The sequence below is a fragment of the Trichoplusia ni genome, chromosome 4 (genome assembly GCF_003590095.1).
Source record: "Trichoplusia ni isolate ovarian cell line Hi5 chromosome 4, tn1, whole genome shotgun sequence".
In the NCBI taxonomy this organism is placed as follows: domain Eukaryota; kingdom Metazoa; phylum Arthropoda; class Insecta; order Lepidoptera; family Noctuidae; genus Trichoplusia; species Trichoplusia ni.
The window spans coordinates 18,376,911-18,400,011 of record NC_039481.1 but is presented as its reverse complement, the minus strand read 5'-3'; the positions used below and the strand labels follow the sequence as shown (position 1 = coordinate 18,400,011).

Here is a 23,101-nt window from a genome sequence, read left to right as displayed (position 1 = left end):
CGAAAATTGTGTCATAGATATCTTTATTCATGTCACGAAAACGTTCTTAAACTTCATTACACCATAAACTACCAAGAGCTTTTTTAAGCTGGCAACAAACGTATAGATAGCTATTTGGGCACCCTGAAGCAGTGGGCTTATGTGGGTAGGTGTTATTTCTTGCGTCCTCCTCTCTCCTTGACCTGTAGGTGTATGACCGCGCCCGGGGGCACGTTGTAGTACGCTAGAGAGTTCGTATCCTTGAAGAACAAGCCCTGGGGATGGAAACACGTACAAGTCAAATTTTAGTTCATAAAAAAGATAGCTAGATTTGAAGTTTTTGAGATTCACTCATCTTTCGCCACACTGACTAATTTAGAAAAAGTTGAGGTGTTAAGTAACCTTAACAAATAGTCTTTTTATTTCAATAATTATATTATTATGCACAAAAACATTTCTGTATTGTCTGCAAGGATAGCCAAGGTATAACTTAGGTCTTGGTAGGTAAATAAGGTCAAGCTCAGTGCGCGCTTCAGGGTGTAGGGTTCAATCAATGACAACTTATTTGAGTGATAAACAAAAGCTGGTTTTAAGTCTGGGTGTTTGTTGTAAATGTTTGGGAACCGACACAAGGATTAAAATATCTCTATGAGGAAGTCTAAAAAGATACAAAGAACATGAAGCTATATCGGTCAAGTGGACGTATGATAAGGATACCTCGTAGTGCAGCTTCTGCTTGGCAGTGGGCATGTTGGTGGACCGCTGCAGGATGTTCTTGAGCTCGGCCACGGAGGTCGCCAGCGACACGCTCAGCGGCAGCGCGCGACCGTCCAGACGCCACTCCGTGCGCTCCGGGAGCGACGGGAGCGCGATCTGGACAAGACATCATACAATACATAAAATATTTATTCAAAGCATCATTTTTCTTAACTGGCCTGCTAGTCTCGTGGACTGCTATATTGGTGGTCGTGGGTCTGATTTCTACCCAGGACAAAGGTGTAGCTGGGTATAATATATATGTATATTAAAAAATATTTAGAAATATACAAGTATGTTTATCAGTTGTCTAGTACTCATAGTAGCTTGGTTTGAAGCTAGATGGCGTTGTATGTAAGTAACAAAATAAATAAAAATAAAAATTTTGATTAAGCAACCAAGAAGCACATTTCAACATCAACATTAAGTCAGTATCATAGTAAGTACGTTTAAAGTTGGCCGAATATAAAAATAATTATTATGTAGATAAGAGAAGAAACTTAAATATAAAAATTTCTAAGAATGCTAACTATTTTAGTTTTGACTTAATATTACAGTAGTGTATAGTACCTGCAGCGGCACTGGCGCGGGATGGCGCGCGAGCCAGGCGTGCTCGTGCTCGAGCGCGTCCTCCGTGCGCGCGCGCTTGGCGGCCGGCGCCTCCTCCTCCTCCGGGAACGGGAAGCCGCCCGCCGGGACCGCGCCTGCCACACGCACGCAATCAAACATGGAGACTCGTACAAATAGTCCGGTATATAATCGTCACTTTACGAAACAAACTTTATAGGTGGCTTCTTTCTTTTGAAATCAAAGTTTCAAATAAGAATAAAGCGAGCCGAAAGTTGAGTCGTTTCATGGAGAAGCTCTTCTAACTGCCTTCCAGATCAGGCATCATATATGTCATTATGTCATGTCCTATGCATGTATGCTGCCAGCAACCAGAAAGTACTTAAAAATGGAATGCAACTTAAATTTGTAGCACTTTTTATTTACTAGAACATTTGATTGAAGAAACAACTTGAGAAATAAAACGACTATGGAGGCTGATAAAAAAAAATACTTACCGACAGTACCAACAGGTCCTACAGCGGCGACGGCACCCACTGGTGTGGGGATGAGCGGCGGGCGCGGCGCCATGGGCGGCAACACCATGAGCGACGGCAGCGGCTGCAGCAGTACAGGCGCCGGGGCCGGGGGCGCGGGCGCGGGGGGCGCGGGAGGGCGCGGGGGCGCGGCCGGAGCCATGCGCGCCCCGACTGCGCGGCCCGCCCCGCCGCCGCCCACCGGCTTGGGACCGATCTTTTCTTTCTCTTCGTCAGGAAGCAGACCCTTGACCTATGAGAACATACCACATGTGGTAACACTAGGGAATCACAGTATTCCAAAATGGAAGTGATGGTAATATTATTAACGCAAAGAAACCTACTTTTTTAAACAATTGCCCCTTTTGAATAATATGTAAGATGAATCCGTATTTATTGGTTCTTTGTGAGAAAGTTATAGAATAAAATAATAGACTGCGGTGCTGTTTCTTAGTCTAATGAAGTCTTGCCTTAAAAAATAAGTACAACTATAACAATAATCCTATTCACTAGTGATTAATACCTTGTGTATCTGCTGTATCTGGTCCTCGAGCGTGATGTGCGCACGAGCAGCTCTAGTGGCGGCCTCCACGCTAGAGGTGTGCCCGTCCCACGTGACGCGGTCGTCGCGGCGCCGCTCCTCCTCGCCGATCTTCTTACCGATGGCCGTCTCCTCGTCACCCACACCGAAGATATCCGTACGACGTTCCGCGAGCTATGGGATTTTAAACAGATTTAATAAAAAGTTGGAAACAGTTTATTTTTGTGTCTCAATAAATGTATTAAATCGTAACGCATGCAGCATACCTGTTTAAGCGAGGCCTCGATGGCGGCTCCGGGCGCGAGCGCCTCGTCCCGGTCGGTCCTCTCTGCGGCGGCGCGGTCCCGCTGCTCCAGCCAGCGCGGGTCCAGCAGCCCGATGCGCACGTGGTCGGCCACCTTGTTGGCGGGGATCTTCTCTCCCGTGATGGGCGACACTAGCCACTCCTCCGAGGCGGGTGTGGGCTGCGGCCGCGCACGCTTCGGATCGTACTTCTTGACGACCACGCGGTCAGGCCGCGGCGGCAGCGGTGCCTCGTCTCCCGGAGCGCGCGGCCCAGAATCCGAAGGACCTTCATCGTCGGAAGAGGAGCTATCTTCCTCCATATCTTGCACGCGGTTATCGTCTGGCCGCTGTTGCTGCTGCGTGCGGTCCTCCATCTCGGCCAGGTCCCCGTCAGACTCAGACTCGGACTCTGATTCAAGCTGCATTTCTGTGTCGTCGTCTTCGTTGCCGTGTGTGATGTCCTCCCCACGTTCTTGCGCCAACACTCGGGCACCGACTTCAAGCGGGGTCGTAGGAGGCGGGAAGTCACCAGGCTCACCGGCAGGGTAGTCGACAGTCTCGACTACTACGAAGTCGTGCCAGTCAATGGACGCGTAAGCTAACCGCTCTTTCTCAATTTTGGCTTCGTCGGCAGCTTTGCGTCGCGCTTGGTGTGAGTGCCAGGCGGCTCTGCTCCGCGCCTGCTCTAACACTCCGCTACGAACTTCAGCTGCAAGTTTAGATACCAACTCCTTTGGTGGTAACAGTACTTTCGTGTACTGTTCAAGGAGACGTGTAAAGTATTGGAAAAGTGAGTGCTGTGGTCGCAGAAAGTCAAATTGATGGTTACGCTCTTCTTTTTTCATGAGGTCTGTGAGGAACTGACGTCCATTTCTAGCCACAAATTGAGCAGTTAGCTTGACGATGTCGAGCTCTAAAGCTGATATAGAGGGTGGGTCGGCAATAAACTCAAAGTCTGGCGGAGGGTCGCGCGGCGGCGGCGGCTCGGCCGGGGCGGCGGCCTTCAGCAGCTCCTGTTGGCGCAGCGCGGTGGCTAGCGCCAACCCCGGACGTTGGATCATAGTGGGAGCTCCCATGGGCACCAAGGCAGCCAGGTCAGGAGCTAAATACACAAAAAATATTTTTATGATCAAACTCACCAAAAGCTGAGTGGCAGAACTAGGTACAATTAACAGGCAAAAAATCCAGTGCAGTAACATAGGAACAACAAGAGGGATAAAACCTAAGTACTGAAGTTTAAATGACAAAATGTAATGTATGTATTACTCTCCAAGTTACAGCACTGGCCAGATTAAATAAAATTTCCAATAGAAGAGTAAAAACAAACACTTTATATTTACCTTTTCCTTCCCTGATCTCCTTGACCTTGTGCTGATAGTATGCATGATAGGGATCTCCGGAGTTGAGGAAGTTGAACTTAGGGTTCCCAAGTTCATTCTGCCTGATACGGGCTTCAAATTCAGGTCCATTTCTAGCCACGAAACTTGCAGTCTTGTCAACAATATCTAGGGGTGGCGGTTAAAGAAATAATTTTGAATACTGAAAATTTAAACTGACAATTCATTAAAATATTGATATTTCTGTAGTTGTATGGCTTAAATAATATCAAATTGTTTTTGGCAATCCACAATCTACCACTGACAAGTGGTTAGTTGGCAACTGACAGCATTCAAATATGCAACACATGAAAAAAATGATTAACACTACATATATGGTGGTTCATAGTGTCATTGTTTTGTTTTTCATTTTGTACTCTCCACATATTTTTCCCTGTATTGAACTTAAGAACAGGTAATCAACAGGTAAGTCAGGTACCAAATAGTAGAGGTTGAACATAGATATGTAAATGTAGAAAATAAAGTTTTACAAAAGTACTATGTAGGTCATGATTTATATGTTTTTTAAGCATAAATACTACACATACATTCGACATTTAGCTAACTGGTGGCGCTGTGTATATAATTTGCATTGTTTGGGTACATGAATTAGGTTATGTGACAACTTTGATTTGTAGTATACATTGCCTAACGCTACCGAAACGTTAACATTTTAACAAACCATATTTGCATTATATTGTACTAAAAAGGATACTCCTCACTTCTGGTGGAGGATAAATGATGCCAATTACAGGTGGTGGCGGAGCTTGGGGCTCTTCCAATGGCATCTCCATCGGCGGCCCCGGAGGAGGCAACACATCGATAGAAGGCATGGCTGCCTTACACACACTTAACTTATATCACTTTATTGCTTAACTGGCTTAGAAATAACAAAATATTATCATGTTTATACACGAGTCTCAAACAACGAATGACGCAAATTGTAGAATATTACTGTCACAGCATTTGTCAATTGAATGTGACAAGCGTTGGTGTCACAGATCTATACCATCTTGCACAGATAACATATGCGCCTTGATAGAGCAGTGACAAAATGTAGTCTTCCGTCTTTGACTGCGGTCATCAGTAATACCTTACATCTTTGCAGCTTTGTCTTCTTGTAATATTGAATCTTGGTGTTGTATTTTAAGTTGAGTCTCAGGTAATTAGATGTTTTGTAGGTGCCATAAGAACAAAAAACGTTAATTGTAGATCAAAAATCTTATATTTATTTTACAAACAATACAATATTTAAAATATTATAACGTATCTTGAAAATTCTTCATTAGTCATCAAAGACGTTGCATTATACCAGGGTATAAAGCCAGTAATGCCCGCAAGAGAACGGAAGCTGATGTCAAAGCACATGGTTAAAGTCATTACCATAAGATATGTGAGCAGCCACAGAAGAAGGGCAAACATAATCATCCATAGAGTTGTCTGAGAAGTCCATTCTTTTTGAACTTCGGCCTGTTCAGTTTCTATCAGACCTAGTTCTTCTGAATATTTATTGCAGGGCTAGAAAATTGTAATTAAATAAATAACTTTAGTTAAAACTTGAATCGACAAGAAAAGTTAAATAACTCCAATAATTTAGACACATTATGAAATCTCCTTAAAATCCTTTAAAGCACGCAAACAGCACAAAAACAAACACCATCGAGAAATCTTGTAAAACTTACATAATACTGATGTTGCGGGGAATCTTTCAATAGCTCTTCGACATTCATTTTTAGTTTTATGTCCGTTATAAAAGTAACGGCTCCGTAGGTTTATACTATTAATTTAAATTTAATAAATTATTTCATCGTTATTTTTAATTACATAAAATAAAGAAAGTATAAAAAATACGTGTTCTCAGGTACTTGTCGTCATGACAATTTATCTTATATCATATTATCTTCTTTATGTCCGTGAACTGTAAAAGAGGTTTCAAGTCCGGTGTCGATCATAAAAATAATAGATTTAAAAAATCTAAAAGCCCACGTATTTCAATGTATATCCTCCATTCAAATTGTATCAAAATCTGTTCAGCCGTTTTTATCTATTCTTCTTTTCTATCTATTTGCACTATCATCGGCTTTTAAACTACCCTGATAATTTCAGCCAGCTAGCTTAATATCGGGAAGTGCCTCAAAATCGAGTTGAAAAATCCAACCGCAACGACAAACAAGAAAAGTGAGTGTATTAACATGTGGGAAAAAGGTGTTAAGTTTTTTTGGTGTGTTCTAGAGGATCTTGTAAAAGATTGAATAATAAAAATGCAATTGTAATAAAACTATTTTATTATTTGTGACGGTTAAATAATATAATTGCTAAATAACATACTTTGTTAATTCAATAGTGTACATAATAATATATCTCCTAAAACTTAATTAGGAAATCTGTTACCTATTCAAAGACCTTCCCTGTTTAATCTTAAACTTACAAACTCCCTTGCTTAAAAATATTTTTTTCCTAGACAATATAATCATTTATGAAATACGAGTGACGGCCATAAGCAATACATCTACGTAAACAAAGCTTATGTAGATAAATATCCCTGTATGCTCAAACTATACCTTATTATTTATACTTACATAAAGTCTTCCCATAGCTTAACCATAAAAAATACATTACCTAATAAATCTATCTTAATTAACACTTAAAAGTCTATTGTTACAACTCTCCTATTCACTATGAAAATTAATTGAAACAGAGTTACATTCAAAGAGGTTAATCATTGCTTTACAATCTCCTTGGTTTGGTTCGTACGGTATTCGATCATATTTGAATTTGAGTATTGGGACAAAAGCCGACATTCTAGATTTAGTTCTAATTTAAAAAATAGTCAATTCATCCCGTTGATTGCCGCCAAATCATCTCGCTGCTCGTAAGCTGTGCGGGGAGCTATCTTCTCGCGTTCTTCGTTTCCCGCCAAAAATATTGCTAAATGTTCCTGTAAAAACACACAAATACATTTTTATTGGTTCTTATTGAAGATAATATGGGAAAATAAGTACATCTTCGTTTTATGAGTAATACTTAGGAACCAAACCTAATTTAAATTATTTATTAAGTTTACTAATTTTACTTTTATTTTCAAACCAAGTTCTGATTGTTTGTGATAAATGCTTAGCTGTCTTCGTAGTTCGTTGCATTTATTTTAGTCAAGGAGAATAACATACAGCCTCACCCAGGTACCTATGCAAATCAGTATGAAATTCAGTTTAAAAAAGCTTTTTTATACCAGATATGTTTTGGAAGCGTCCTGAAGGTGTTGCAGTAAGGTTTGCAGTTTGCTGCGCAGACCCTTGACTTCGGACATCGCCGTCTCTACGGGGGCCGTCTGGAAAAGAAAATTAGAGGAAATTATAGCACTCTAAACCGTTTAATAGTTCGTCTGGTATGATAGGTAGGTACATAATTACTAAGTGGTCAAGTTTTCAAAAGGAATGGGAAGTAAATTTACGCTTCCCTATTCAATTTATTGTAATAAAAATATTCATTACCTTCATGAGTGCATCAGTTGCTGTGTTCAGAGTTTTTGTTATGAGAGTCAGTCCTTGACGCACGTTCCTAATGGAAAATAAAACACTTGTTAATTTTTTGTTCCATTCAATTTCATGAATCCAGTAGGTTGAAGTTTAAGAATAATAAACTTAAACAGGCTTACTTGGGCAAGTCGCTGTGTGTGTAGTTGATAAGATGCACCATCTTGCGGGCGGTCTCCCGTGCCAGCAGCACGACCAGCTCCTCCAACGTCTCGGGACGCGCCTGGTTCTCCGGCTCCTGCCGACTGAGATTCGCGAACAGCTCCTTAGCCTTCTGCCAAGCAAGGACTGGGTCTGTCGCCACCTGGGAGATAAGAGTTTATGTGGTGAAGCAATTTTGGGAATACGACAGTAATTTACAGGAGTTCAGACGAATGATTTTTTTTTTTTGCCTTTAAAGTTCAATCTTCAACTGCTTAAACATCAATTCGAATAGAGCAATAGACGACTAGTTATGCTGTTCCCTAAGTTGAAAAAGAAAATTTTCCCGGATCATTTTTACAAAACGAGTATTGAAAAGGGAGTGATATGAATTCGAATCTTCATATCACTCCCATTGAAAAGTTATTGGCGCAGCATGGGCTTACCAGTTCAGCCACATAAGCGAGCACGTGGATCTGTTCCTTGATCGCCTTAGCCTCAGCCAGGGCCTGCCTGGTGAGCCTCCTCTGCAGCTTCCTCCCGAACCTGGCTCCGTGCTGGACCGCCTGAGCTGCGCGCGCGCGCCCGCTCTCCCCGCTGTCCACCGTGTCAGCGCTCGTCACTATGATTATCACTATGGTAAGAACACTACCGTTAGACGGTATGATACTATAATAGTCCTGGCCAAAGAACTGCCCCAGATTATAATTATATACTAAAGTGTGAAACTTGTTCTTTGACACGTAACTTTTATAGTTTCATATGCCTTGATCGCTCACAATTATGCAATAAGAATGCTAGTTAGTTTATTACGCAATTTGTTTATCATATTTTTATTGATGACCGATTATATATCAGTTTTATTTGTTTGGTTCTTTGAAAACGTTCTTCTTTATATTCCAAAGTAAAATAGCTTTTAAAATAGCGAGTGTTTTATAATATATAAGTTTCCTCAAAGCTACGAAAGTGAACTGAAAGTTCTCATTTGTTACGGGAACTAATGTTGTCGTGACCACCACCATTATGAGTTCGATACAATCTTAGGTACACTAATAATACAAATACATATACAATGAGTCAGTTTGGTGAGATTTTGAATAATGGCTGTCAACCCGATACCTCGCCAGTCCTGTTCCATAAATCAGATATTATCAGCACATGAATGGGCGCAGAGTCCAGGCCGTAAATATCTTGTCTAATTTGTCACAGTACCGGTCTGCAGATAACAGTTATAGTAACAGTTATTGCATGTCCGTTAATTACGGGCAACAGTTACTGATATCCTGAGGAATACGGAGCCATCGGGTCAGGACGATATAATAGGCGCAGTAACAGTTTCCGCTAATTAGGCGGCCAGACGAGGTTCAGACAAATGTTATCTTGTAACCTTGCGACCGGCAGTTTCATTCGTCTGGGCTGTTGTAGCTCCTGCTAATTATGTTAATTTATGTTACCGAACAATGAGTTATGAGGCAATTTATTTAGTGCTCTAGATTCACAAGTCTAGCGTCGATGAGGGTTAATGGCTGGTGGCTGTGTACACTTTGTGTACACAGCCACCAGTATCCACCGCGCTTTAGCCAGAGTGCGGCCAATTAGCTTGGTTTTTTTCTTGATTAACCTTCGCATTTACATTAAAATTATTTCCTTTTCGCGGCAGGCTGAGTAGATGGCAGGATAAGCTCGATTCTTTCTCGCATAAATGGCCGCTGTTATCCATAGACTATTGGAATTTGGAAGGAGGGAAAAAGCTCTGCAGTGGTGCCTACACTAACGGCTATAAGTAATAATAACCAAAAATACTGGCTCATTTAGATAAACATACATATAGTTTGAATGCAAAATACAGTTGTAATTGTGTGATATACTCAATGACTATAATGTATGTGGCCTATCTTAAACGAAACAAGGCCTAGACATTTGTTATTTTTACGTATATAATCCCTGTTATCAACTTCGCATTTCCTGTCTCAACCGGCCAATATAATATCTTGTAAAACTACAAAGGAATTCGAAAAAGGCGATATGCAAAATAGGTGATAAAACCAGTACGAAAATCATTGTTCAAGCTATCAAAATTTTCTGTTCTTATCACAATTATAAATCTTATCAACTTCGCTGCCGAATTCCGATGTTATTTGTTATTTCTTGATTGCAATATTTCGCCATAATTAAATAAATTAGTTGTTTACTTTTCTCTGCAGATGAAGTAATCATTGTATTAACCCCCATTTTTCTTATAATGAAGGTACTACGTTGCGTGTTAAAAAATCTTTCTTCTTGTCGCAACAAATAATTGAGGCTTGATTTCGTGTAATATTTAGTGATAACGACGTTTTATTTTAGGTTACTGATACCAATGCAATATTCGTATATTGTTGTTGTTATTTTTATTGTATAAGAACACGTCACGTCTCTAGATAAAATAAATGCGTTTAAAGAAAGTTGTCATCAAGAAATGAAATATACATATACTTATACTCGAACAAGCTTCCAACGACCTATCCACAAAGTTCAACAAATGTATGGGCAGAAAATGCATTCCCTTATCTGCAAAATATATATCCACGGAAAAAATCAGTTTTTATCTTGTAAAGAACTGAAGAAAAGATTTTGTTTTTGACAGTACCTACACCGAACTATAGAAACGATATCATTGTTTTCCGTTTCAATCTGTTTAACTAAAGCTACTAAACTAAATGTCAACTACTTCCCATCGCAGGTCTGCTAATAGATCGCATGAAGGATTGCAACGCATTGCCATACACCGACACAAAAACGCGGATGACGTAGCCCGGCGGTTCAGGTTTAGTCAGTAAAAGTTTGACCCTACCCATTTCCTCCCCCGACGGAGTATGTCTGAGGATTGCCCCGCCTTACCAAAAAAAAAAGGTCTGCTGATATATATTTCAGTGCAATACTTCTATTAGGTTGTGCTTACGTTTTCCTATTTCGTATGTGTGATACCTAAACATAGTGCTTATTTTTCTCACAAACCTTCGGAAGCATCCTGCTGATCGGGCGGCAGGTACTTGTCGACGTACTTGTCAGCTGTAGAGAGCGCTCTGTCGAGGGCAGTGGCGGTGACTGCGGTGACCCTGGAGTCCAGCACCGCGGACCCGAGCTGCTTCACCGAGTCCGCGCGCCGCAACACGTACTGGCGCGTCTCCGAGTACATCTGTTGGATAATCATGACGTAATAGTACACGACGGTTTTGGTACAATATCAAATGTTATGTATTGGTAGGCACAAGTTAGGATTAAAAAAGTATGTTTTTATCACAATTAAAATTGTCTTTTAAACCGGACTTCCTTTAAAGATAAGTCATATCACAGATATCCAAAAATAGCCATTTATGTGATTTATCTAGCATGATTCAATAACTGCCAATACGTTAACTTATTGATTTTGTTCACTCAATTACTCAGGACTTGCTACCTATTTAAGATCCTCGAAATAAGGCCGATTACTTATTAGAAAATCTACCCCGCATTAACGAATTTAAACGTTGTGGGGTTTTACACACATTCAAGCCATATCCACAAAGACATTCAGTCTCAGGGCAAGCATTCGTGGTTCACACAATTACTTGTCCTGCGCTTTTAATGGGTTTGGCGTGGTGACCTTAACCACAATGTACTTACTGTTTGAGGAGGCATATTGATGGAAGGCACAGTCTTCTCCACAACGTCTAAAGACATGCAGAGGAACTTGTCCAGTTGATGTATCGGGGTCTCGAAGAGGAGCACCGCTGGCAGCGCTAGTGACATTCCAGTGGCAAATGACTTCTCGCCCAGAGATAAGTACCAGCGGATAAGCGGGTTTGATTCCTGGACGGGGAACATAACATTGTCAATTTAACTGATAACTATAGGTAATAGTTTTGAAAATAAACAGATTTAAAATAATTGAAATGAAACTACTTTTACGGATTTTATCGCGGTTTAATTTTAGATTTTAGTTCCCGACGTTTCGAAACCTTTGCAGGTATCATGGTCACGGGCAGAATTAAACCGCGATAAAATCCGTAAAAGTAGTTTCATTTCAATGTCTAACATTCGCGTAAACCTAAGAAACCACTAGATTTAAAATAACTTTGTTTCCTCGTAGATTCTGTATTACTTCAACATGGACAACATTTACTTCATCATCCATAATTATGTAACGGTCAAATTGAATATTGTATTTTATCTTTCTTATGGACACCATAAGAGTTCTTAGTACAGATAGCAAGGCCAATTAAGGGAGAAGACGTAATTTTTAAAATTAATAGCCTGGTAAGGTAGCAAAAAGTTAATAATGATGATGTCAAATAATAAAAGATTAGATAGTTCTATTATGGAATGCCCTTCCTCTCGAAATCAGGACGTCCACTAACCGTAATGTGTTCAAATTAAAGGTTCCCAAATTGTTTCTTTTAAACTGGCAGAGTCGTCATCACAAGAATCTCACCTTGTCTAATATATTATATATGTATGTTTATGTAGATAATTTTACGTAATAGTATTCCCCGGTTATTTAATTGTATGTATTAGCTGTCTCTTATATATATAGATAGATATATTTGTGTGTATATGTGTTATTGTATATATTTTTAATTTCATCGACTGTCTTTTCTGATTACACACCCACTTCCCGTTTCTCTGCACCACCTCTTGGTTGACTGGTAGAGAATGCCTTTGGCATTAAGTCCGCCATTGTACTTGTTTGTATATGAAGTATAAATAATAAAAGAGGTCGTTCTCATGAGGTCCTTACCCTTATCTTGTGGTACATCTTCTCGGTGACTTCGATGCTGGACTCCACGATTGGTATAGCGGCCACCCGCGATACCACCTCCAGCTTCGGTATATGAGGCTTTTGAACTTTAGTCGCCACTGTACAATAAAACATAATATTTTAGTGTCACATGCAACAGCCGAGTAACAATATGATTTTATTTAAGTCTGCTCCTTTTCTTAATTTATTGTTTTATACTTCTTATAAAACATGAAAAAGAAAACATATACAGACTTCATATTCCACTTATGAGTAAAGTTATTAAATTTTGGAGGCTCTAATAAACTCGTAGCCACATCTAGTAGTACGTAGCGCTAGTCGTAGCAAACTGCGTAGGCAAATAAGTTCTAAGCAGTTTTGATCATGCTGGTGGCATCATGCAGGCTGTATGCGACAAATCGCACAAGAAAGACAACTAAAGGAAACATTTAAATTTGTAGGAACCCGTAGGCCAAAGGTAAAACCACAATCTCAAATCTAGTAGTAGGTTTATGTCTCATCAATGTTTTCTGAGACTTATGGAATATATTTTATTGTACATATACAAATATGTTTTTAACTAAATATCAACGTCATCATGACCTTATCATGTTATGAAGACATTTAATGATGCATTTCACCGCCATGAATGGAAATTTCTGTTTTTGATTATGAATGTATTAATAATTATGTTATGATGTTCCTGTACCGACTATTTTTATAATAAGGTAGGTGCAGTAACAAAAAACAATAGAATACACTAAACAAAAGATAAAAGATAAAGATAAAAGATAAAAAGATAGAAGATAATTTATTTTGTGAAAACACGGGTATATGTTTACAAAAAAAACACAGGTATTTTTGTTACATAAGGTGGTAAAATAAAATCAGACCCATACATGTTTTGCCAGCAATTGGCGTACAAAATTTTTACAAATATTTAAAGTGAAACGTCACAATATAGGTAGTAAAAGTGTTAGGCATCATTTAAATATTCATTAAGAGTATAAAAACTTTTCGCTACAAGATATTCTTTGAATTTTAATTTAAACTTATTTAAGGGTAGGGACTTAATCAATTTTGGCACTTTGTTATAAATGATAGGCGCTAGACAAAATACGCTTTTATGCATTAGCGCAGTGTTGCATGGCACAATGCATAGTCTGTCATTATCCCTACGACTACGACTGCTTACATCAGCAAGGCGACTAAATAATTTTGGGTTACTTTTTACAAAAGTAGCAACTTCATATATATACAAGGAACGTAAAGTTAATATTTTAAATCTATTTAAACAAGAAGTAAACAATAAAAAAAACAATGAATAACAAAAGCAACTTATTTATCAATTATAAACAAAAGAAATTAATAGCTATTAATTGCTCTGAATGAATGATCGGTCCATTAAATGTGTTTACGTTTTTATTATTTTGTGATAATCGTGTGTTCGGCCAGCGACATTGCCGCGTGAAGAATGCATGATTCATCTTTGCACATATTTTTAGACCGATATCATTACATGAGTGCATGAATTTTGCATATCTACTTATTTTGAGCAAAATAACCAATTAGATTCGTGTGTAATCATTGAAGACAAAAATATCTCGAAAAACTAGTCCAAATCTGACCAATTAGGTAATAAACAACGAAAAAAATGAGTAAACAGCATCTTATAAGACAAAATATAGTTATTAAGAATAAAATAAAACCTGGAGGTGCTCCTAGACTCTCCTTAACAGCATTTAAGTAAGCTTCAGCTTTTTTCGCTATAGACCCCGTCGTCCTTTTATTCAGGCCCACGGTGCACGTGCCATTAAAACTTTTTTTTAAAACCTCACCGTTGGCGGCCATCTTTATCACAGTGATTTTCGCGCTATACTCGAATGACATTAGAATATTTTAAATAAAAAGTTATTACAACAAACAGTTTCTTGTTTTTTTTTTTTGCTGAGACCGTCTGTGTGTAATGGATTTTGCAGTTATACTGAAGATATGTACTGAATATAGTTACATTTTGTTTATATGTTAATAAAAAAGGTTATCGGTAAGTTTTTAAATAATTTCAAAATAATAGTATTGATGTTCGGTTTTACGGATACTTATTGAATATAGTGAAAGGTCAAGAATAATTATAAGAATGATCTAATACATGATAGTTATTATGTGACCTTGTCCACAACTGTAAATAACGGAGATGTTAGTATTGATTATTTTATAATAAATACGTAATTTTACTAGCATGCACTTTTTATGGAGTATTGAAAACAAAAAAGAAAACTTTTGTTTTTTCCTGTTTCCAGGTTCTATAATGATGAGCAAGGATCTTTACGCAGGTTGCAAAGAAAAATTAAACAACGTATGCAGTAGCAATTGTACTTTTTCTGTGTAATTTTTTTGGGCATTTTTTATCGCCATAAGAACAATTGACATATTATTATTATAGCCATCTTAGTTTGTTTGTTTGATTTGATAATGTCTTATTTTCAATGGAAAACAATGTCATACAAAAAACTAGTTCTCGCATTGTGTAATACGGAACAATCAGTATTTCTCCCGGAATCGCAGTTATCTGTGAACTTTGTACCGAGAATATATACAGCGGGACAGTGCATGCAAATATATTGATTGCTGTCTGCAGTAGTCTAGTCTAGTCTGCATAAGTTATGACTTTTTCTTGGCTCCTATTGGTCGCAGCGTGATGATATATAGCCTAAAACCTTCCTCGATGAATGGTCTATTCAACACAAATTTTTTTTTCAATTTGAACCAGTAGTTCCTGAGATTAGCGCGTTCAAACAAACAAACAAACAAACAAACAAACAAACAAACAATCAAACAAACAAACTCTTCAGCTTTGTATATTAGTATATAGATGCCAACGATATCTTCGCTACGTTTCATCGATTTTTAATTTCTCGCGCGGAGATTTTAATATTACGATAACTCATTACCTATTAACTTTTTTGGTGTAGTGTAAAAGGCAATTTTGTTCTATATTACATGCATAATATATCTAACTTATTTATTTGGATAAGGATTAATACTGTATTGTTAAAAATAGGTTCGTAAATAACCCATAATTTTACTGTATTAAAAAAACACATAAAAATGGTTATTGTGGGTTATCCTTGGAAGATAGACATATACCACCGCGGACTTTTTTGTAGATCTATTAAAGAGGTATAAACCCGCCATACATTGTTTTGTTGTAACTCAAAAGGTTTTGGCAGCGTTCTCGAGGAAAGCTCTCGAATGGCTTAATTTTTTCCGACATGTTTAACTAATATCGTTGTAATATCGTAAGTTTACACAAAACCTAAACTTATTATACACTAAAACCTTCCTCAAGAATTGCTCTATCTATTGTTGAAAACCGCATAAAAATCTGTTCAGTACATTTCTAGTTTATCGCGAACAGACAGACAGACAGACGTGGCGGGGGACTTTGTTTTATAATATGTATATATATATATATATATATATGTATATGTGGGAGCGTCAGGAACACTTTCCGAACAGTCTAGGTTGGCCTCCATCTTGGGCGTATGAGCGACGGGATGTTCGAAATAAAAGCGTCAATGTTATCTTGTAGATTGTATAATGTGAACTTATAACATTATGGAGTAGAATACAGTAGGACGGTTGAGATGGAATATTATTTGGAGCCAATAGGTTAGTACATGCTCGCTATTTTTATGACAACTGTCTTGACAAGCAAAACGAACGTCGTCGCACCTAGCGCCACCTACTACTCTATTCGGGGTAACCCGCTCCCTTTTATAATTTACCACTTACTCATTATAATAATAATTATGGACTATCTTAATACACATTTCCACAATCAATTAAAATCGTCTAAATAAACAAAGTATTCTCAATTAATCCGCGCGCCGTCACGGCCGTCCTGCGTCGTCACACGTCCTCGTGTGTCTCATGTGCATCGTTGTTGTCTGCAAACATTAGATAAAATGATACACTACACTCTCGTCTTGGCCTTCCTGACCAATTGGGTGACTGCTGATCACTTATCATTTGTCATAAGAGACATTTTCCACAAATCTATCTTAAAAATTATAAAATCCATCTCCGAACTATACTCCAACTACAGCTATAGCTATAGATTAGCAAATATTAAACACACCGGCTCACCAATGCCACATAGGCCCTTGAATGCCAACCAGGTTCGCCACCCAGGCTAGTTTGTGCCACACAGGATAGTTGTCGCCACACAGGCTAATCGTCGCCACACAGGCTAATCGTCGCCACACAGGCTAATCGTTGCCACACAGGCTGGCCACACAGGCTGGCCACACAGGCTGGCCACACAGGCTACTTGCCACACAGGCTTGCCACACAGGCTACTTGCCACACAGGCTCGCCACACAGGCTACTTGCCACACAGGCTTGCCACACAGGCTATTTGCCACACAGGCTATTTGCCACACAGGCTATTTGCCACACAGGCTATTTGCCACACAGGCCATTTGCCACACAGGCTATTTGCCACACAGGCCAACACACAGTCCAATCGGTGCCACACAGTCCAACTGATAAATTGAATCAACTGCTAAGTAGTGATCTCCTCTAACCACACAAGTAGGACTCACTTACCCGCGCCGTCACCGGCACATTCTACTCATGAAGTATCCCAGGGACAAATTATCAAAAGTACAAGAAACCAAGAACAAAAATTCACTCAGTTAAGTTCCAAATTCAGGCTCCACACTTACGTGGATTGGGTCTTATTTGACCAACGGAAACCTCGTAGCTCAAAATTCAACATTTGTTTTCAGCCAAGAATATTTCTTTATGTTTACTTATGAAAAATATGAAATCCTAATTTTTAGGACAAAGTCATTTAAGTCCGCACGGCCACGGCCGCGTTGACTCAACCCAAAATATCGCTACGTATTGCACAGCATTGTATTACGTTAGCCTGGAAACTTGTCAGCTAAAGTCTGCTTTATTAAAGATCATTATGCATCAAAGAACAACACAGCAGTACTCACCACTCGGTCATTCGTTATCATGATTATAATAGTTGACTTTATCTTAACATCTGTATCTTCTTTACCAGAAACCTTTCATTAAGTCAGAGCTACCAAGTAACTCTACAATCTTACAGTTGCCACCAGCAACTCACTACTGGAACTAATCACGAATCTCAAAGCAGGAATCTGAGTCATACAAAGTCCGCACGCATTCCATGTGAATACTGAGTCCACCCGACTCCATGGCCTCTCCAAGACCCAATCTCAGCCAGAGTCACCATAGTCTCTTCAGTCGCCACCTCTGCCATAGTTAACACGGTCTCTGCTTCGATCCCGACCATTGACCTAAAATTCTATACTATCACCATTCTCGACCTCGTTCTTTATTTGGAACGGTACTTAGTTTTCGGACTAAAGATATAGGCACTTTGGATAAAATCTTTACTAGTGGTAACAACAGTGTTAACAGCCTTATACTCAGAACGCATAACTGCCAATGACATGTGCAATAACACCTATTATCATTCAAACAATAAGAAACTTATTATAACATATCAGTGCTTAACTTTGATTAACCCTGGGAAATGTTCATCATCACACTTATAACTTTAATCCAATCATAAGCATCAAACCAAAATGACCTCCCTCCGGGCATGATCATGCAACTTCCTTAGGTAACGATCACAACGGGTAACCTCTATCCAGTCACTACCACACGTAACTTCCATCCGGTTACAAACACAACACCCACTACTAGAGAACCTCACTTTCTCAAACCTTGATCAAAATAACATTAAACTTGGTTCTTTCAATTTGACACTTTATTTGTCCTATACATAGCCCCTTTTGTAAATCAATAACTTTAAAATCTTAAATAACCAACTTCTTAACGAAACTGCCATCAACTCATACTGATAAATATGCCGCTCCTTATCAAAAATAAATTGTAATCGACCCACCGTTGTGTTAGTGATCCTAAGGAAAGCTTGACCATAAGCACCCAGTTCAAATTAACTCGATACTCGCTGGAGCTCACACAGCGCAACACGATCAGATCACTCTCCGCACTTCGCACCAGTTTCCCTCGATGACTTTAAGGTACAGACATAGCGGTCGACATAGGTCGCTCCTCCTCCGCAAATAACTGTCTCTTTGAATCGACATTATAAGACGACAAGCTGTAATAAGAGCAATAATTAGTTGTCAATATTGGCACCATACAAAAATCAAACTCAAGACATTTTGCTTAAACTTCCGATACCTCGCCTAATGGCTACAATCGTTATACTTACTCACTTCTTTTTTTCAAACACAAGACATACAACTGACTTGACCACATACAATTGACTCGAAGTGATGATGCTACATTCCATTTAGCAAAGACAAATTCACTTACGTGCGTTGCTTTTCTTTATTAACTTAGTACAATAACCATCAAACCTTTAAACGTCTTGCCGAATTTCAATTTAGTACGCATTGTAAGACAGCAACGTAGTATATAGTTGGCCAATTTTCATTTTCAAATCTAGATTTCAAACCAAATCAATCCGCTTTCTTCCAAATGCTTGATCTGTCAACCTGCTTTTTCTCGTACAAACTGCTTTATCGTCGATACCGATTTCAGAACAACGTCTTCTAGAAGCTTATACAGGAACTTGATTGTTTTCTTTATACGGTTGCGGCACTCATTCGATACGTAATCCTGCTTGCCACAACTATAGGCCTTTGGAACGTCTTCTACTCGTGACTTCATTGCCACTATCGGCGAAATGGTATACTCATACATAGTAGGCTTTGTTTTCTAAAAGTAAGCGCGACGAGTTCTTGTTGCAGTCTACTGCGACTTTTAATATCTGTGGTAAATGCAATTCTGTACAATCGTGGTTCTATCATCGCTGCGTGCGCCAATGTAAAAGCAATAGCAGTCTTCTCCACTGACAAGAACTTCATCCGTGCGGTTCAGGTGCTCATAACTCATATCAATCATCGACTTCTATTGAGTAATCGCCATAAATTTGCAGCTGGGGTTTTTCAATTGATCAAATGTTGCCAAAACACGTCTTCAATTCAGGCATGCTATTCCAGGAAACGGTCTATATTATCTTCACCAAATGTATTTCGTAGTTGCATTGCAAAAAGATATTTCCAACAATCGCAATAATTTTCTGAGGACATATTTTCATGCTGACCTGTATTTATCTTTTACGATGCGTCGCTGGTAATCCCACTTCTGATGTGGGAGCGTCAGGAACACTTTCCGAACAGTCTAGGTTGGCCTCCATCTTGGGCGTATGAGCGACGGGATGTTCGAAATAAAAGCGTCAATGTTATCTTGTAGATTGTATAATGTGAACTTATAACATTATGGAGTAGAATACAGTAGGACGGTTGAGATGGAATATTATTTGGAGCCAATAGGTTAGTACATGCTCGCTATTTTTATGACAACTGTCTTGACAAGCAAAACGAACGTCGTCGCACCTAGCGCCACCTACTACTCTATTCGGGGTAACCCGCTCCCTTTTATAATTTACCACTTACTCATAATAATAATAAATTATGGACTATCTTAATACACATTTCCACAATCAATTAAAATCGTCTAAATAAACAAAGTATTCTCAATTAATCCGCGCGCCGTATAAGGATGAAGAAGCCGTTAAAGACTCCTTTACAAGATTTTAATTTTCACGGTCTAATTACAATTTGCCGTTATAAATTTTTATAATAGTTTTCTCGATGACCTTCGACGTCTCTCTACAACCTCAATAAAATAACATACCTTATGAGGCGGTAGTCGGCCTACAGTATGTACCTACCTACTAGGTATCTGTACATTCTAACAAGAAATATATATTTACTTCTATTACGGCATTTCATCGGTAATTCAGTCATGTGAGTCAGTTTGTTTATCGTTTGCTTGTAAATCATCGTTATTTGTGCAACCTACGAACCAGCATGCCTGACCCTTGACCTCAAGAACGTGATTTCTCATTTCATGCTAACGCAGTGGCACTATCTCGTGAAACAAACGTTATTTAGTTGGTATTTGGTATTAGATGATGAATATTTAGAATTGATTTGGGGTTCAGGCTCATGCTCTCTACTCGTATTTTGACAACTATGAAATTTTAAAGTAAGTACCTACCTATAAAACATGTTGTTAAAGAGCTAAGAATAAACGCTAATTATTGATGTTGGAACTATTCGATCTCTCTGTTCAACTCAACATAGCTCTAATAATAATTTGACAACAAACACATACAACCGGCTTCAAATAAAAACTACTGAGATGAACTTCATGAAATTTTTATGGGACCGAATGACAGCTATTACCGTTAAATCAATGAAATCGGTTTATACCATCAAAAGTACTGAGGTAACATCCATAAAATAAAAACAAGTACAGACGAATTGAGAACTTTCTCCTTTTTGAAATCGGTCGTAAAAAGTTTGAATCTATCTATATCTATACTAATATATAAAGCTGAAGAGTTTGTTTGTTTAAACGCGCTAATCTCAGGAACTACTGGTCCAAATTGAAAAATTATTTTTGTGTTGAATAGACCATTCATCGAGGAAGGCTTTAGGCTATAAACCATCACGCTGCGACTAATGGGAGCGAAGATAGAATGGAAAATGTGAAAAAAACAGGGCAGGTATAAATCATAACTTATAACTTTTACCCACGGGGACGAAGTCGCGGGCAACAGCTAGTCTTAAGTTAAAACTACAACGTTATGTAAAAATACCTAAACATTATACATATATTATAAGTATGCATTTATTATTATTGTTCGATAGAGTAAACAAACGTCATATACGCCCCTAATTACCTAGTAGGTAATTAGGGGCGTATACACAACGTACTACATAATAAACAAAAAAAAACAATAACTTTTTTTTCACAACTCCGACGCTATCCTTAGCGTCGGAGTTGTGACTCAATAGTCTCATTGTAAAAGTAGGATACACTTAAATATCAGGATATTTTTGTAATCATAAGAAAACAGAATAATTAAAGCGATATTTCAAATACTTTCGCATTATAATGCCAGACAAAGATAAGATAAAAAAGCAACTTCCAATAAAGTTTACAAACGATTAGGAAAGAGATCCTAACGCATAACGGTACAAACAATGCTTATACTATTATTGGAACATTTCAACGATCTAATCGATTTCAAATCGATTATTAAAGATTATCGATTAATGGCTGTACATAAGTTGAATAATGGAGATAACCTACTGTGAAGAAATAAGAAGGAAAGAGTGAAGATCAGTTCCTAAAAGGGCTGGGCCCCGATTCTGCTATTTACAATGGCCGATGAATGAATGGCAATTTTATTAAATTTGAAACTATACCTATTCCGATAAGCATTTCGCCAACCCAATTATTGGAAATTCATTGTTTAAACCGTCAGAGTTCCGGCTCGTATTGAATTTCCAAATATTCTGTTGAAAACATCCTTAGTAGTAATATGAATCGTGTCAATTTAATCCAATTTCCATTCATTCATCGGTCATTGTAAATAGCAGAATTTTAGCCCTGACCGTCAACTATTTTCCTAAAACAAAGTTAGCAAGATTCATATTATTACACTGTATTATTCTCCACATCTTTAAAATCAACCCCTCAGACAAAGTTGCGAGCAGCGCTTATAGAAATAAAGATAATGAACACAATATTTTTGTCTTGGAGTGTTATATTTCGAGAATTATTACAAAAATCACGTTACATAATAAGTAAGTAACCCGGAATAATACATAGATATAAGTTAAAAACTGTACTCACTGGTTGATAAGGGTGCGTTGATACTCGAACGATCTGGTCTCGACTGAGATGTGACCGGCGCCCGCGCATATACCCGGGCGCACGCTAGCGAGCCCAGCGGACCTTATCGTGGGTCAATATTTGTTGTTAGACGTCAATTATACAGTTAGCATACGATTTACACGAATAACGCCTTTGCTTAGATGTAATTTTGTATTGACTGATTTCTGTACTTTGGATTTACTCTGGTTAATTAGCTGTTTCACGTTTCCAGAATCAAAATTGTTTATACAACGTGTGTTCTGATTATATTCTAAATATGTGTTCTTTAAACATATAAGTATCAATGGTATATAACTTACAGAAAGCTTCCCTTGAGAAAAAACGTCCACCCAATCAAGTTTTGATCCTCATGACAATTTGCATGGGCATACCTAGGTTTTTATTTGAGAAGTTACTTACATTGTTAATAGAATAAGGAAGGTTATAACTTCCATTTAAATTCTGGTTTGCAGATGATATCATTTCATATTATGAACCGAATTTTCGTTCAGTGATGAATCATCAAACTATTCTCAGGGATGTTTATGAGGCCATCCTTGAGAAAAACTAATCTTTCATGTTCCAGAGCATGTATATAAATAATGATAGAGTTTTAAGGAAAAACGTTGCATAACAAAGGTCTACTGTGTATACGTCACAATCAGCAAACTCACATAGCGTCCGGAGTCCAGCGGAGTGAAAGAATAACCACGATAAGAACTATTGATAACAAATATTTTAGTTAGATATAATTATTTTTAATAAAACATTTGTCAATGAAATCGAGAAAGAGCAAATCATGAGCTTAGACAACTGTAGGCATTGGATAACAATTCTGAGTT

General features: G+C 38.3%; 2 protein-coding genes across 5 annotated transcripts; both read right to left on the bottom strand.

Moving 5' to 3' along the window:
• Positions 1–6: 6 nt before the first annotated feature.
• LOC113493418 (splicing factor 3A subunit 1) lies at positions 7–4,997 on the bottom strand. Its single transcript, XM_026871392.1, has 8 exons — positions 4,735–4,997; positions 3,984–4,148; positions 2,625–3,745; positions 2,341–2,532; positions 1,800–2,070; positions 1,306–1,439; positions 697–852; positions 7–254 (listed from the first exon to the last, which is right to left on the bottom strand). The coding sequence occupies exons 1-8, from the start codon at positions 4,850–4,852 to the stop codon at positions 153–155; spliced, it is 2,259 nt and encodes a 752-aa protein (XP_026727193.1). The 5' UTR covers positions 4,853–4,997; the 3' UTR covers positions 7–152.
• A 1,289-nt stretch (positions 4,998–6,286) lies between these two features.
• LOC113493420 (lipid storage droplets surface-binding protein 1) lies at positions 6,287–22,362 on the bottom strand. 4 transcript variants are annotated; one of them, XM_026871397.1, is made up of 9 exons: positions 22,239–22,362; positions 12,453–12,571; positions 11,339–11,524; positions 10,691–10,871; positions 8,140–8,327; positions 7,675–7,856; positions 7,511–7,577; positions 7,249–7,347; positions 6,287–6,957 (listed from the first exon to the last, which is right to left on the bottom strand). In XM_026871397.1, coding segments are annotated over exons 1-9 (1,131 nt in total). In that variant the 5' UTR covers positions 22,240–22,362; the 3' UTR covers positions 6,287–6,849. The 4 variants fall into 4 exon arrangements, with proteins under 4 accessions (XP_026727198.1, XP_026727196.1, XP_026727195.1 ...); XM_026871395.1 differs by lacking the exon at positions 22,239–22,362 and adding an exon at positions 14,162–14,376 and having other exon boundaries at positions 10,691–10,868; XM_026871394.1 differs by lacking the exon at positions 22,239–22,362 and adding an exon at positions 14,162–14,375.
• Between the last annotated feature and the right edge of the window lie 739 nt (positions 22,363–23,101).